This window comes from Stegostoma tigrinum, chromosome 17 (genome assembly GCF_030684315.1).
Source record: "Stegostoma tigrinum isolate sSteTig4 chromosome 17, sSteTig4.hap1, whole genome shotgun sequence".
Classification (NCBI taxonomy): Eukaryota; Metazoa; Chordata; class Chondrichthyes; order Orectolobiformes; family Stegostomatidae; genus Stegostoma; species Stegostoma tigrinum.
This window is the reverse complement of record NC_081370.1, coordinates 9,346,580-9,361,574: the sequence shown is the minus strand read 5'-3', so window position 1 is coordinate 9,361,574 and position 14,995 is coordinate 9,346,580. Positions and strand designations below refer to the sequence as shown.

Genomic DNA, 14,995 nt, shown 5'->3' with positions numbered 1-14,995 from the left:
CAGTGGTGACTTCCGTGGGTAAATCAGACCTGTGTAATTTCACGCTCTGTACCAAGAGGTGCGAGATTATAAAGTACACAGGGAAATGTCAAACCACCACAACACCATCCACCACTCCATCGGAAACTTCAACAACTGTGACTGTAACTCCCAGCTCTACAGAAACAACAAGATGCTCATGTCACGTGAATGGCCAATCATTATCACCTGGTAAGTTTGTCACTTGAAAGGAAATCCGATACCACGATGAGTGGCACATGTTGTCTGGGAAAGATTGAGCACTCCAGATTGGTGATGTTTGAAATGTGAAATCAGCAGTGAATTTGGTCGAATACCTCAACCTGGATTCTGGCAAGTTCTTGTGAAGAGATAATGCAGGGTCTGTGTCGACAGTTCAGTGTCGCAGAGCTGTGCCAATGGAAGACGCTTAGTTGAGAGTTCCAACAGAATGAATGGCATAGGTTCTGATGGATAATTTTGGTGCTTCTCAAGGAGATGAGCATTTACTTATCCTTTCGCGTAACATGCAGGCGCGATTTGCAGACAAGGAGCCACTGTCGTTTGTATGTTGACTGAAGCCTTTGAAGGTGGCTGGGTGACGACATGTGATGAAATGGCAGTTACATAATTTTTCTGACTTTTGTTTTCCAGGACAGGCAGTGGTGACTTCCGTGGGTAAATCAGACCTGTGTAATTTTACTCTCTGTACCAAGAGCTGCGTGATTATAAAGTACACAGGCAAATGTCAAACCACCACAGCACCTACCACCACTCCATCGGAAACTACAACAACTGTGACTGTAACTCCCAGCTCGACAGAAACAACAAGATGCTCATGTCACGTGAATGGCCAAGCGTTATCACCTGGTAAGTTTATTAGTTGAAAGGAAATCCGATCCCATGATGAGTGGCACATGCTGTCGTGGAAAGGTTGACTACTCCAGATTGGTGATATTTGAAATCTGAAATCAGCAGTGAATTTGGTTGAAAACCTCAGCATGGATTCGGCCAGTTCTTGTGAAGAGGCAATGCAGGGTCTGTGACAACACTTCAGCGTCTCAGAGCTGTGCCAATGGAGGATGCTAAGTTGAGAGTTCCATCCGAATGAATGTCATAGGTTCTGATGGATAATTTTTTTGCTTCTCGAGGAGATTAACATTTACTTGTCCTTTCACAGAACATGCAGGCGTGATTTGCAGACATGGAGCCACAGTCGTTTGCATGTTGACTGAAGCCTCTGAAGGAGGCTGAGTGACGACATGTGATGAAATGGCAGTAACATAATTTTTCTGACTTTTGTTTTCCAGGACAGGCAGTGGTGACTTCCGTGGGTAAATCAGACCTGTGTAATTTCACTCTCTGTACCAAGAGTTGCGAGATTATAAAGTACACAGGAAAATGTGAAACCACCGCAGCACCTACCACCACTCCATCAGAAACTACAACAACAGTGACAGTAACTCCCAGCTCTACAGATACAACAACATGCTCGTGTCACTTGAATGGCCAAGCTTTATCACCTGGTAAGTTTTTCAGTTAATAGGAAATCTGATGCCAGGATGAGTGGCACATGTTGTCTGGGAAAGATTGAGCACTCCAGTTTGGTGATGTTTGAAATCTGAAACCAGCAGTGAATTTGTTCGAAAACCTCAGCATGGATTCTGGCAGTTCTTGTGAAGAGATAATGCAGAGTCTGTGTCAACAGTTCAGGATCTCAGAGCTGTGCCAATGGAGGACGCTTAGTTGAGGGTTCCATCAGAATGAATGTCATAGGTTCTGATGGATAATTTTTGTGCTTCTCGAGGAGATTATCATTTACTTGTCCTGTCACATAACATGCAGGCGCGATTTGCAGACATGGAGCCACTGTCGTTTGTATGTTGACTGAAGCCTTTGAAGGAGGCTGAGTGACGACATGTGATGAAATGGCAGTCACATAATTTTTCTGACTTTTGTTTTCCAGGACAGGCAGTGGTGACTTCCGTGGGTAAATCAGACCTGTGTAATTTTACTCTCTGTACCAGGAGCTGCGAGACTATAAAGTACACAGGGAAATGTCAAACTACCACAGCACCTACCACCACTCCATCGGAAACTGCAACAACTGTGACTGTAACTCCCAGCTCGACAGAAACAACAAGATGCTCTTGTCATGTGAATGGCCAAGCGTTATCACCTGGTAAGTTTATCAGTTGAAAGGAAATCCGATACCATGATGAGTGGCACATGTTGTCGTGGAAAGGTCAGATACCCTGGATGTCGATGTTAGAAATCTGAAGAGAAAAGTGAATTTGGCGGAAAATCACTCCAGAGATTCTGGTAGCACAGGTGGAGAGAAAATGCAGAGTTAGAGATGGCCTTGAACGTTCTCGGAGCTGTCTGCACATTTTCTTTGATGGACACCGCTTTAGAAATTCGAACAGCCTGAATATGATCGGATATGATGATCCATTTTTCTATTAATATTGGTGTTTTCTATTGAGCTGTCAATTACAATAAGTGAAAGTTCCAGTCTTCCAAACAGGGGCCATTAACATCTATATATTGAGAGGAAAATCAATTGACTGTTTGAATGAGGACATTTGACGAGATGCTTGTACTTTACATTTTGTGCCTTTTGTTTCGCAGGGCAGGCAGTGGTGACTTCCGTGGGTAAATCAGACCTGTGTAATTTCACTCTCTGTACCAAGAGCTGCGAGATTATAAAGTACACAGGGAAATGTCAAACCACCACAACACCATCCACCACTCCATCGGAAACTACAACAACAGTAACAGTAACTCCCAGCACGACAGAAACAACAAGATGCTCTTGTCACGTGAATGGCCAAGCGTTATCGCCTGGTAAGTTTTTCAGTTGATTGGAAATCTGACACGATGATGAGTTGCACATGTTGTCTGTGAAAGATCAGATACCCCGGATGCCGATGTTTGAAATCTGAACGGAAAAGTGAATTTGCCGGAAAATCCCTGCAGAGGTTCTGGTCGCACATGTGGATAGAAAATGCAGAGTTAGAGATGGCCTTGATGGTTCTAGTATCTGTCAGCACATTTTCGGTGAGGGACACCAATTTGGGAATTCGAACAGCTTGAATGTGACCGGATATGATGAGCCATTTTTCCACTAAAATTGGTGTTTATTAATTAGCAATCATTTACCATAACTGATAGATCCAAACTTTCAAACCGGGGCCATTTACATCTATATATTGAGGCGAAAATCAGTTGGCTGGTTGAGTGACGTCATTTGACGAGATGCTTGTACTTTACATTTTGTGCCTTTTGTTTTGCAGGGCAGGCAGTGGTGACTTCCGTGGGTAAATCTGACCTGTGTAATTTCACGCTCTGTACCAAGAGCTGCGAGATTATAAAGTACACAGGGATATGTCAAACCACCACAACACCTACCACCACTCCATCGGAAACTGCAACAACAGTGACTGTAACTCCCAGCTCTACAGAAACAGCAAGATGCTCTTGTCACGTGAATGGCCAAGCATTATCACCAGGTAAGTTTATCACTTGAAAGGAAATCCGATAGCACGATGAGTGACACATGTTGTTTGGGAAAAATTGTCCACTCCAGATTGATGATGTTTGAAATCTGAAATCAGCAGTGAATTTGTTTGAAAATCTCAGCATGGATTCTGGTAGTTCTTGGTAAGAGATGATGCAGAGTCTGTGACAACAGTTCAGGGTCTCAGAGCTGTGCAAATGAAGGACGCTGAGTTGACAGTCCCAACAGAATGAATGTGATCAGTTCTGATGGATTCTTTTTGTGCTTCTCATGGAGATGAGCATTTACTTGTCCTTTCACATAACTTGCAGGTGCAACTTGCAGACAAGGATTCACTGTCGTTTATATGTTGACTGAAGCCTTTGAAGGTGGCTGAGTGACGACCTGTGATGAGATGGCAGTAACATAATTTCTCTGACTTTGGTTTTCCAGGACAGGCCGTGGTGACTTCCGTGGGTAAATCAGACCTGTGTAATTTCACTCTCTGTACGAAGAGCTGCGATATTATAAAGTACACAGGCAAATGTCAAACCACCACAACACCATCCACCACGCCATCGGAAACTTCAACAACTGTGACTGTAACTCCCAGCTCTACAGAAACAACAAGATGCTCATGTCACGTGAATGGCCAAGCATTATCACCTGGTAAGTTTATCACTTGAAAGGAAATCCGATACCACGATGAGTGGCACATGTTGTCTGGGAAAGATTGAGCACTCCAGATTGGTGATGTTTGAAATGTGAAATCAGCAGTGAATTTGTTCGAAAACCTCAATCTGGATTCTGGCAGTTTTTGTGAAGAGATAATGCAGGATCTGTGTCGACAGTTCAGTGTCGCAGAGCTGTGCCAATGGAAGACGCTTAGTTGAGAGTTCCAACAGAATGAATGGCATAGGTTCTGATGGATAATTTTGGTGCTTCTCGAGGAGATGAGCATTTACTTGTCTTTTCGCATTATATGCAGGCGCGATTTGCAAACAAGGACCCAATGTCGTTTATATGTTGACTGAAGCCTTTGAAGGTGGCTGAGTGACGACATGTGATGAGATGGCAGTTACATAATTTTTCTGACTTTTGTTTTCCAGGACAGGCAGTGGTGACTTCCGTGGGTAAATCAGACATGTGTAATTTCACGCTCTGTACCAAGAGCTGCGAGATTATAAAGTACACAGGCAAATGTCAAACCACCACAGCACCTACCAGCACTCCATCGGAAACTGCAACAACAGTAACAGTAACTCCCAGCTCTACAGAAACAACAAGATGCTCTTGTCACGTGAATGGCCAAGCATTATCACCTGGTAAGTTTTCAGTTGATTGGAAATCTGATACCATGATGAGTGGCACATGTCAGCGAAAGATCAGATACCCCGGATGCCGATGTTTGAAATCTGAAAGGAAAAGTGAATTTGACTGAAAATCTCTACTGAGATTCTGGTCGCACTCGTGGAGCGAAAATGCAGAGTTAGAGATGGCCTTGAACGTTCTCGGAGCTGTCTGCACATTTTCTGTGAGGGACACCTCTTTGGCAATTCGAACAGCCTAAATGTGATCGGATATGATGAGCCATTTTGCTATTCAAATTGCTCTTTACTATTGAACTGTCAGTTACCATAAGTGAAAGTTCCAGTCTTCCAAACAGGAGCCATTAACATCTATATATTGAGAGGAAAATCAATTGACTGGTTGAGCGAGGACATTTGACGAGATGATTGTACATTACATTTTGTGCTTTTTGTTTTGCAGGGCAGGCAGTGGTGACTTCCGTGGGTAAATCAGACCTGTGTAATTTCACTCTCTGTACCAAGAGTTGCGAGATTATAAAGTACACAGGAAAATGTGAAACCACCGCAGCACCTACCACCACTCCATCAGAAACTGCAACAACAGTGACAGTAACTCCCAGCTCTACAGATACAACAAGATGCTCTTGTCACGTGAATGGCCAAGCTTTATCACCTGGTAAGTTTTTCAGTTAATAGGAAATCTGATGCCAGGATGAGTGGCACATGTTGTCTGGGAAAGATTGAGCACTCCAGTTTGGTGATGTTTGAAATCTGAAATCAGCAGTGAATTTGTTCGAAAACCTCAGCATGGATTCTGGCAGTTCTTGTGAAGAGATAATGCAGAGTCTGTGTCAACAGTTCAGGATCTCAGAGCTGTGGCAATGGAGGACGCTTAGTTGAGAGTTCCATCAGAATGAATGTCATAGGTTCTGATGGATAATTTTTGTGCTTCTCGAGGAGATTAGCATTTACTTGTCATTTCACATAACATGCAGGCGCGATTTGCAGACATGGAGCCACTGTCGTTTGTATGTTGACTGAAGCCTTTGAAGGAGGCTGAGTGACAACATGTGATGAAATGGCAGTTACATAATTTTTCTGACTTTTGTTTTCCAGGACAGGCAGTGGTGACTTCCGTGGGTAAATCAGACCTGTGTAATTTTACTCTCTGTACCAAGAGCTGCGAGATTATAAAGTACACAGGCAAATGTCAAACCACCACAGCACCTACCACCACTCCATCGGAAACTACAACAACTGTGACTGTAACTCCCAGCTCGACAGAAACAACAAGATGCTTTTGTCACGTGAATGGCCAAGCGTTATCACCTGGTAAGTTTATCAGTTGAAAGGAAATCCGATACCATGATGAGTGGCACATGTTGTCGTGGAAAGATTGAGTACTCCAGATTGGTGATATTTGAAATCGGAAATCAGCAGTGAATTTGGTTGAAAACCTCAGCATGGATTCGGCCAGTTCTTGTGAAGAGACAATGCAGGGTCTGTGACAACACTTCAGCGTCTCAGAGCTGTGCCAGTGGAGGATGCTTAGTTGAGAGTTCCATCAGAATGAATGTCATAGGTTCTGATGGTTTTTTTTTCTTCTCCAGGAGATTAACATTTACTTGTCCTTTCACAGAACATGCAGGCGCGATTTGCAGACATGGAGCCACAGTCGTTTGCATGTTGATTGAAGCCTCTGAAGGAGACTGAGTGACGACATGTGATGAAATGGCAGTAACATAATTTTTCTGACTTTTGTTTTCCAGGACAGGCAGTGGTGACTTCCGTGGGTAAATCAGACCTGTGTAATTTCACTCTTTGTACCAAGAGCTGTGAGATTATCAAGTACACAGGGAAATGTCAAACCACTACAGCACCTACCACCACTCCATCGGAAACTGCAACAACAGTAACAGTACCTCCCACCTCTACAGAAACAACAAGATGCTCTTGCAATGTGAACGGACGATCCTTCTCTCCCGGTAATTTTGTTAATTAATTGAATCCTCAGCCATTTTTTCATATTTAACGGCTTGGCAATGTGCGTTTTGTCATGTGACAAGAAAATGTCGGTCTTTGACTCGCATCTAGATATGAAGTTAAGATCCCTTTTGGTGTCTGCTTGCCTTTATTGGTCAGTTCAGTGTGTATTAGCTTTGGGAGGTCATGTTTCCGCTGTGGTTGATCTTGTGTCATCCACTGCTGGTGTGTTGTTTTGCAATTCTGGTCTACCAGCTTTTGGAATATGTTGTGAAACTCGAAATGTTTCGGAAAATATTTCTGAGGATGTTGCCAGCGTTGGAGGGTATGAGCTCTTGGAAATGCTGAATAGTTTGGCGCTTTTTTCCCCTGGTGCATCAGAGGCTGCCAGATGGCCTTAACCAGCTTTTAAAAGTATGAAGGCCAAGAATAAGAGTAATAGACAAGATCTTCTCCCTGAGGATAGAGGAGTCCAAAACTAGAGTGCATATGTTTAAGCTGACCAGGGGTAAGATATAAAAGGGAACTAAGGGACAACTTTTTCATGCAGAGGGTGGTGCATCTTTGCAATGAGCTGCCAGACGAAGTGGTGTACCCTGGTAGGATTGCTTGATTTAAAATGCATCTGGGCATGTATTTGGAGATCTTTGCAGGGACATGTGCCAAATGCTGGCAAAAGGGACTACATTTTTTTCGGATGTGTGGTCAGCATGGACAAAATGGACCGAAGGGTCTGTTTCTATGCGCATATAACTATGACTCTAGATACGACTAAAGCAGGCCTGTCTTTTCCCAATTTCTTCATTTCAGAAACTGTGTTCTCTTAGCATGACCTGATTCTCCTCTTCAAGTTTTGTTATTTTTCAGTTCAAACTATTTCTATGTTTTCACTGTTTTGCGAAACTGGTCATACTGTGTGAAAAACATTGTCAACAGCACTGTAATCTCTGTCTGATTTGGGGTTAGTTTCCTTCAAATTGAGTGTTCTTAAAGTTTTTTTAGTGAAGTGCAGAAACAAATTTTTTTGCAAATATTGCAGATCTTGTTTCTGTTCTTCATCTTTTTATGTTGTCCTTTGCATTCTTCTTTCAATTTCAGAACCTACCATCCACATATTCTCACCAAAAGTAGACTGTCTGTTTAGGTCTGTCAAGATCCATCTTATTAAATTCTCTGGCACTGATTGTGGGTCAGTCAAAGGATGTCTGAAATTCTGAATTCTCACTTCCCTTCTTATTGAGGAGAGAAGCACTTATCAGATATCTTCAATGAGATGTACAACTTGCATGTCTATTTAAAGTTCCCTGTTGACAGATTGGCAGATGGTGACTGGAGATAATACTGGGCACACTGGCTGCAGGCATCATTGCTGACACTTGCCCACCTGCCATCTCATTTTGCACCGAGATGCAGTGATATTAGCCAACCCAACTAGCCTCTCAGTCACCAACTAATGAGGTAGGTTTTCCTTTCCAGAAAGAGACAGAAGACTCATTTTGTTTTACTTAGAGCCTGCCAACAATTGAATGGCTACAGCATGAGTCAGACAGAGGTCAGGCTCAGTCCCAACATTTCAGCCAGGAAGGGTGGGGTGAAATCCCAGCAGCATATCTGAATTTTTGGTGCAAACCTACACCCTAAGATTCTATTATGAAATGGTAAGATGCATGATCATAGAATCCCTAGTGCGGAAACAGCCCTTTGGCCCAACAAGTCCACACCAACCCTTGGAGCATCCCACCCAGACCCATCCCCCTATAACCCACACACCCCTGAACACTGTGGGCAATTTAGCATGACCGATCCACCTAGCCTGCACATCTTTGGACTGTGGGAGGAAACCGGAGCACCCGGAGGAAACCCATGCAGACATGGGGAGAATGTGCAAACTCCGCACAGATAGTTGCCCGATGCTGGAATCGAACCTGAGTCCCTGCAGTGCTAACCACTGAGCCACCTTGCCGCCCCGTACTGATGTCACAGTACACCTTAAAATCAAAACTGCAAATTAATGTAACCATTCAAAACTGTCAATTTGAGATTTAAATTTTATCTTCCTTCCAGGGGAGATTGTATATAATTCCCGAGACAAAGAAGGCTGGTGTTTTTATGCGTTATGTTCAGAAAACTGTCATATTGTGAAACACACGGAACCATGTAGAAAACCCACATCATCTCTGCCAACTATGGAGTCACCCACACCAACAGCAATGCCACCAAAAGGTTGCTCAGCCCTGCACCCTCCAAGAGCTGTAAGTAATGGTGATGTTAATCACAATCACCCATGCCTTAACATGCGTCTTGTGGAAAGATGTTAGGAAAACATAATCTTTGTTCCCAAGTTTATAGGTGTGGGGCTGGAAAAGCACAGCAGGTCAGACAGCATCCGAGGAGCGGGGAAGCCAATGTTTCAGGCTGAAACCCTTTGTCAGGACTAGAGAGGGGGAGGGGAGCCCAGAAATAAATAGAGGAAGAGGGTGGGACTGGGGTCAGTGTAGGATATGTGGTGATAGGTGGATGCAGGTAGGGTGTACTACGATTGGTCAGTGGGAAGAATAGAGTGGGTAGTTGAGTGGGAATATGGACAGGTAGGTCAGGTCCGGGTGGTGAGTAGGAGGAGGGTTACGGCTAGATGTGGGATAAGGTTGGGGGTGGAGGGATTTTGAAGCTGGCGAAGTCAATATTGAGGCCATAGGGCTGTAAGCTCCCAGCCTGAAATATCAGGTGGTGTCCCTGCAGCGCAAGAATTCACTTTTAGTCAGTTATTCAAGTCAGTGGGTGATTGAGGTGTATTAACTTTTCAAAAACCATTGAAATGTGTCTCCTGTGTACACTGCCATAATTGTGTGGCAATTGGGAAAAAGCAAGACAGCAGGAGCGGTGCACACATCTTCTGCACACATCTTCTGTCATCAGGAATACCACGCAACCAACAAAATTCTGCCCTCAGAGGGGATGGGTGCATTCCAGAACTCTGTTCAGACCTGCATTTTTTATCATCAGTTTGGTATTTTCATTGCTTCCAAAACAATTATCTACTCTACCGTCACCTTAATAACCCATTCTTAAAATCTTGTCACATATCAGTTATTACTTAGATCTATCATAAATTTTGGTTAATTCAGACATCAGTAAACTCAAATCAATCCTTTGCTACACAGGTTTCCATACAGAACAATATCCCAGACACCCCCATCACAATCCCTGGTTATGGCCTGTCCTAACTGCAGGACAGATGCAGCAGAGATGGTGACACAGTGGTATACAGTTGGGAGGAAGTTGCCCTGGGAGTGGTCATCATTGACTTCAGATCCCATAAAGTCTCAAACCTCCTGTCGATTACTACATAGCAACACCACTAATAATTGAGTTGGTCGAGCCCTAAAGGACTTAGCTGGTCAACTGGGTCTGCGGCACATAGTGAGGGAAATTCATACTTGACCTCATCCTCACTAACCTGCCTGCCACAGATGTATCTGGCTGTGACAGAATCAGTCAGAGTGAGCACCGCAAAATCCTTGTGCAGTCAAAGTCCCATCTTCACAGTAAGCATACCGTCCACCATGCTATGTGACACGACCTCCACATTTCATGGCACAGACTTTGTATATATCTAGTACTTCAAGACAGTGAGGGGCTGTGGACCATCTAAAGGTTTTGTATCTTAATATGTGGAGCATTCACAGTAATATAGTTGAATTAATGGTGAAGATAAATAGAATGATATTTAGTACGACATAAATGGGTATGATATAGTTGCGGTTGTGATACACATATGCAGGATGACCAGGGATGGGAACGAAACATCCATGATGTAGAATCTGGGTAGAGATAAGAAACACCAAGTGTTAGAAAACATTATTGGTTATTGACTATATGCCCCCAAACAGTGGTGGAGATGTAAGGGAGGGCATTAAGCAAGAAATTGTAAATGCATGCTATATAGGAACAACTGTATTCATGGGTGATTTCAATTTGCAAATGGATTTAATAAACCAAACTAGCAAAGGTAGCATGGAGGAGAATTTTCTGGAATGTGTTCGTGATTCTTCTTTTAGAATAATACATTGAGGAACCAACCAGAGAACAGATTATTCTAGGTTGGGTACAGTGCAATGAGAAAGGATAATTAACAGTCTTGTTGCGCAGGGTCCTGTGTGAAAGAGTGACCATAAGATGGTAAAATTCTTCATTAAGATGAAGAGTAATGTCATCAAATCTGAAAGTAGGGTCATGATTCTAAATAAAGGGAACAATGTAGAGAGCATGCAGCACAAATTGGGAAGGATGTATTGAGAAATGTTACTGAAGTACACAGTTGATTGGCAATGGTTCATAATAAAGAACATGTGCATGAATTCCAACAACTGTTCATTCCTGACTGGTGCAAAAATAAGAGAGGAAAAGCAGCTTAACCATGACTTACAACAGTAATTAAGGATACTGTTAGATCCAAAGAGGAGACATAAACTTGTCAGGTAAAAGCTGCCAACTTGAGGGTTAGGATTTTAGGATTCAGCAAAAGACGAAAAGAAGTTTGATCAAGATGAGGAAGATCTGAGCCCTATTTTACCATGCACTTCCAAGTACTCCACTATCCCATCCTTAACACTGGACTCTTCAAATCTTACCAAAAACTGAGGTCATTCCTGTCTTCTACTTCCTTCCCTGCTCACACAAATTCTGTGCCTTGTGACTCTACATCACATCTTGCCATCAATTTCATTTCATTTCTTACTAGCAAGGCAATCCCGCTCCCTTTGCCTATCCTTTCAGTAGGACATGTATCCTTGGATATTTAGTTCCTAGTCCAGATCCCCTTGCGGCCATGTCTCTGTGATACCAATAGCATCATACCTGCCTGTTTGAATCTATGCTACAATCTCATTTACCTTGTTGCAAATGCTGTGTGCATTTAAGTACAACACACAGTCCTACATTAACTGATCTCCTGCTCACAGTTGTCCCCTTATCTGCTGTGACTGAAGTTAGATTTCCATGCTCTATGTCCAATAACTTGTTCTGGAAACTTTTACCTCTACTGAACCCTCCTCCCAACTTTAACTTTTTCCTTAATTTTCCAAGCATCAGAACTCATCCACAATTTATTTTAAAGCCCCATCGACAGCCCTAATTATGCAATTTGCAAGGACTTGATTCCCAGCACGAATCCCAGCATGATTCAGGTGGAGCCTGTCCCATCGAAACAGTTCCCTCCTTTCCCAGTGCTGATGCCAATGTCCCATCAATTCAAACCTGTTTCTCCCACATCAACCTTTGAGCCATGCATTTACCTCTTCAATCGTACTGAGCATGTACCAATTTACTCGTGGCTCAGGTAGCAGTCCAGAGATTGTTACCTTTTTGATTCTGCTTCTTAATTTTGTCTTTAACTGCTCATATTCCCTCAGCAGACCCTCTTTTCTTTTGCTACCTATATTATTGATATCTATGTGTACCACGACAACTGGATCTTTCCCCTCCCACTCCAAGTTCCTCTGCGGCCCATATGAGATATCCTGAAGCTGGGCACCAGGCAGGCAACACAGCCTTTGGGATTCTCGATCTTGGCTACAGAGATACAGTGTCTTTTCTCCTGATTATAGTATCCCCAGTTAGAACTACATTTCTCCTTTCTCCCCCATCTTGAAAGGCCCCTATACCACAGTGCTGTAGTCAGTTTGCTCATCGTCCCTACAGCAACCGCCCCCCCCCCCCACTTTCGTCCACACAGGGGAGCAAGAATCTCAAACCTTTTTGACAGGCTGAAGAGGTGAGGCTCCTCTGGCACAACTGCCTGGATCCCCTACATGGGTTGCTGGTAATCCTTCCCTCCTGTCCCTGACCACTGACCAAGTTCAAGGTTGTTAATTTAAGGGCTGTGACTTCCTCCTGAAAAGGCAGCATCCAGGTAATTCTCCCCCTCCCTGATGTGTTGCAGTGTTGGAGCTCAGACTCCAGCTTTTCAACTCTGGGCTGGAGATCATCAAGCAAGCAACATTTGCTACAGATGTGGCCATTATGAACCACAAGGGGGTCCATCAGCTCCCACATCATAAGACCATAAGACCATAAGACATAGGAGTGGAAATAAGGCCATTCGGCCCATCAAGTTCACTCCGCCATTTAAATCATGGCTGATTGGCATTTCAACTCCACTTCCCTGCACTCTCCCCATAGTCCTTGATTCCTTCTGAGATCCACGAGTAAATTGGTACATGCTCAGGACATATCATGTATTACCACTCATCACCTTGTCTATTTTAATGACTTAGTTTTTAATTTGACTTTTTTTTAAAATTGTGCTTACCTTTTAGCTTGTAGCCTGAAAATATTTCCCATTATTTACTTTCAGTCAAATTAGTAGCTATCACCAACCAATGAATTTAGGGTTTATCTGTGATATCGCTTTTGCGCTGGATCCCTGGTCCTGGACTCTAATAATCCTGTCAAAAAACCTTTGGAGAGATACCAGCAAACTCATAAAACCATAATTAAAACATATTACAAATAGTTCTCCTATCACGCATTGGTTATGTCTCCTGCACTACCTGGCTACCACTTCTACCATTCCTAGTGGTGACCCAGTTACCTGACTGTATCTGTGGTATCTCCACCTTGCTGAAACTGCCATTGCTCGCACCCCCTCGCTCTTGTTAACTCCTCGTTGCCTCTAACTTCCCCTCCAACTGATCCGTGTGGTCTGTCAGGATTTGCAACCAAACACACTTCCTGCAGATATAATCTGCAGAAAAATTCAAATTCTTCCTGATCACCCACATCTGACACAAAGAGCACATCACCCTAAAAAAAACATTTCTGCCACCACTTTAACAACCTACAGACCCAGAAATAACCTAAAAACAAACACGCTTTGCTCAAAAATGCTGTGTTTAGCTCAGTCTTAATGCTCAGAAGCACTGCTCTAGGATAATAATAGCAATCCTTCATATTAAAACACAATCAGGAGACACATCTCAGTACAACTACAATAAAAAGAATGCTCTCACCTTACACGCTATTATAGATTTTCATAAAAAATACCAATTAAGAAGTTCAAGTCTTAAAAGCACTGATCAGTGTCAAAAATCTCAAAAAGGTTGTCCTCTTCTGTATTTTCAGGCAGTGATTTTGTTTTTGAAATCACTGATATGCCTTGATGCATCTGCAGCTGCAAGTGAAGCTGGATATTAGACCTCTCATGTCAGCTATGATATTGCACTGCTTCTAACTCTGACAACTGTAAAATTACACTTGTTAGCTGGTTCACAAAATGCTGATCTTATGCAATTCTTCAATCTCTGATCTTGCCAAGCGGTCACTCTTCCAAAACACTCTCTCCTTTCTCCCTTTTAATGTACTTTTGTTGCAATTTTCTTTACAGCTCCAAAAGTAATACAAAACCTACAAACACAGCCATTTCTGCCCCAAGGAAGTGAGTAAATCCAACTAAGTATTGAAAAGACCTCAAAACCAAGAGCAGCTCTCACAGACTCCTCCCTCGCTGGCTACAGGAATTCTGTAATATTTCTAAAATTTGATGTATTTTTCTTTTCTCCCCACAAACCACAGGTGAATGAAACTTGGAAGCTTGGAAATTGTACAGTCGGAATCTGTGCAGGAAACAACACCGTTTCTGTGGTTCCACTGAAGTGTCCACCCGTTAATCCAGTTGCATGTCAAAATGGACTGCAGCCTGAAAGAGTTTACGATCAATCTGGCTGTTGTTATCAGTATAAATGTGACTGTGAGTATTGGAGCAGATCTACATTGCCAAAATTAAATAGTGATATAAAATCTGCAGAGGTGAAGGCTCCACATTAAAGCATTAACATGTGGTTCGCTGCTCAACAGAAAAAAATTGCTGTCTTGCAATGCAACATCCCTAATATTTTGTAAGACATGAAGAAAAAGTTGTCGTACCATATTACTTGTAACTAGCTCATGTAATTCTTCCATTTAGGGGATGCAACATTACACATCCAAGGAATAATAGATCAATCAGACTAACTTCAGTGGTAGAGAAATCAGCAAAATTCCTATGAAAGGAGACAGCAAGAGAATATGTAAATATGAGAAATATTATAATGAATTGCCAATGTGGATTGCGAAAGGGAAAATCTCACTTGACTGACCTTATTGAGTTGTTTGAGGCATAACAGAGACAATGGTAACACAGTAACCGTAATATCTTTGGTGGCTGCTG

General features: G+C 42.8%; 1 protein-coding gene across 1 annotated transcript in view; it reads left to right on the top strand.

Annotated features, from left to right (window-relative positions):
* Positions 1-5,271: 5,271 nt before the first annotated feature.
* Positions 5,272-14,995, top strand: part of LOC125459227 (intestinal mucin-like protein) — a 29,909-nt gene continuing 20,185 nt past the window's right edge. Inside the window, exons 1-5 of the mRNA XM_048545372.2 lie at positions 5,272-5,482; positions 5,923-6,138; positions 6,576-6,791; positions 8,854-9,041; positions 14,362-14,536. Of these exons, the coding sequence (XP_048401329.2) occupies positions 8,976-9,041; positions 14,362-14,536 (241 nt within the window). The 5' untranslated portion in view covers positions 5,272-5,482; positions 5,923-6,138; positions 6,576-6,791; positions 8,854-8,975. The remainder of the gene's footprint in view (positions 5,483-5,922; positions 6,139-6,575; positions 6,792-8,853; positions 9,042-14,361; positions 14,537-14,995) is intronic.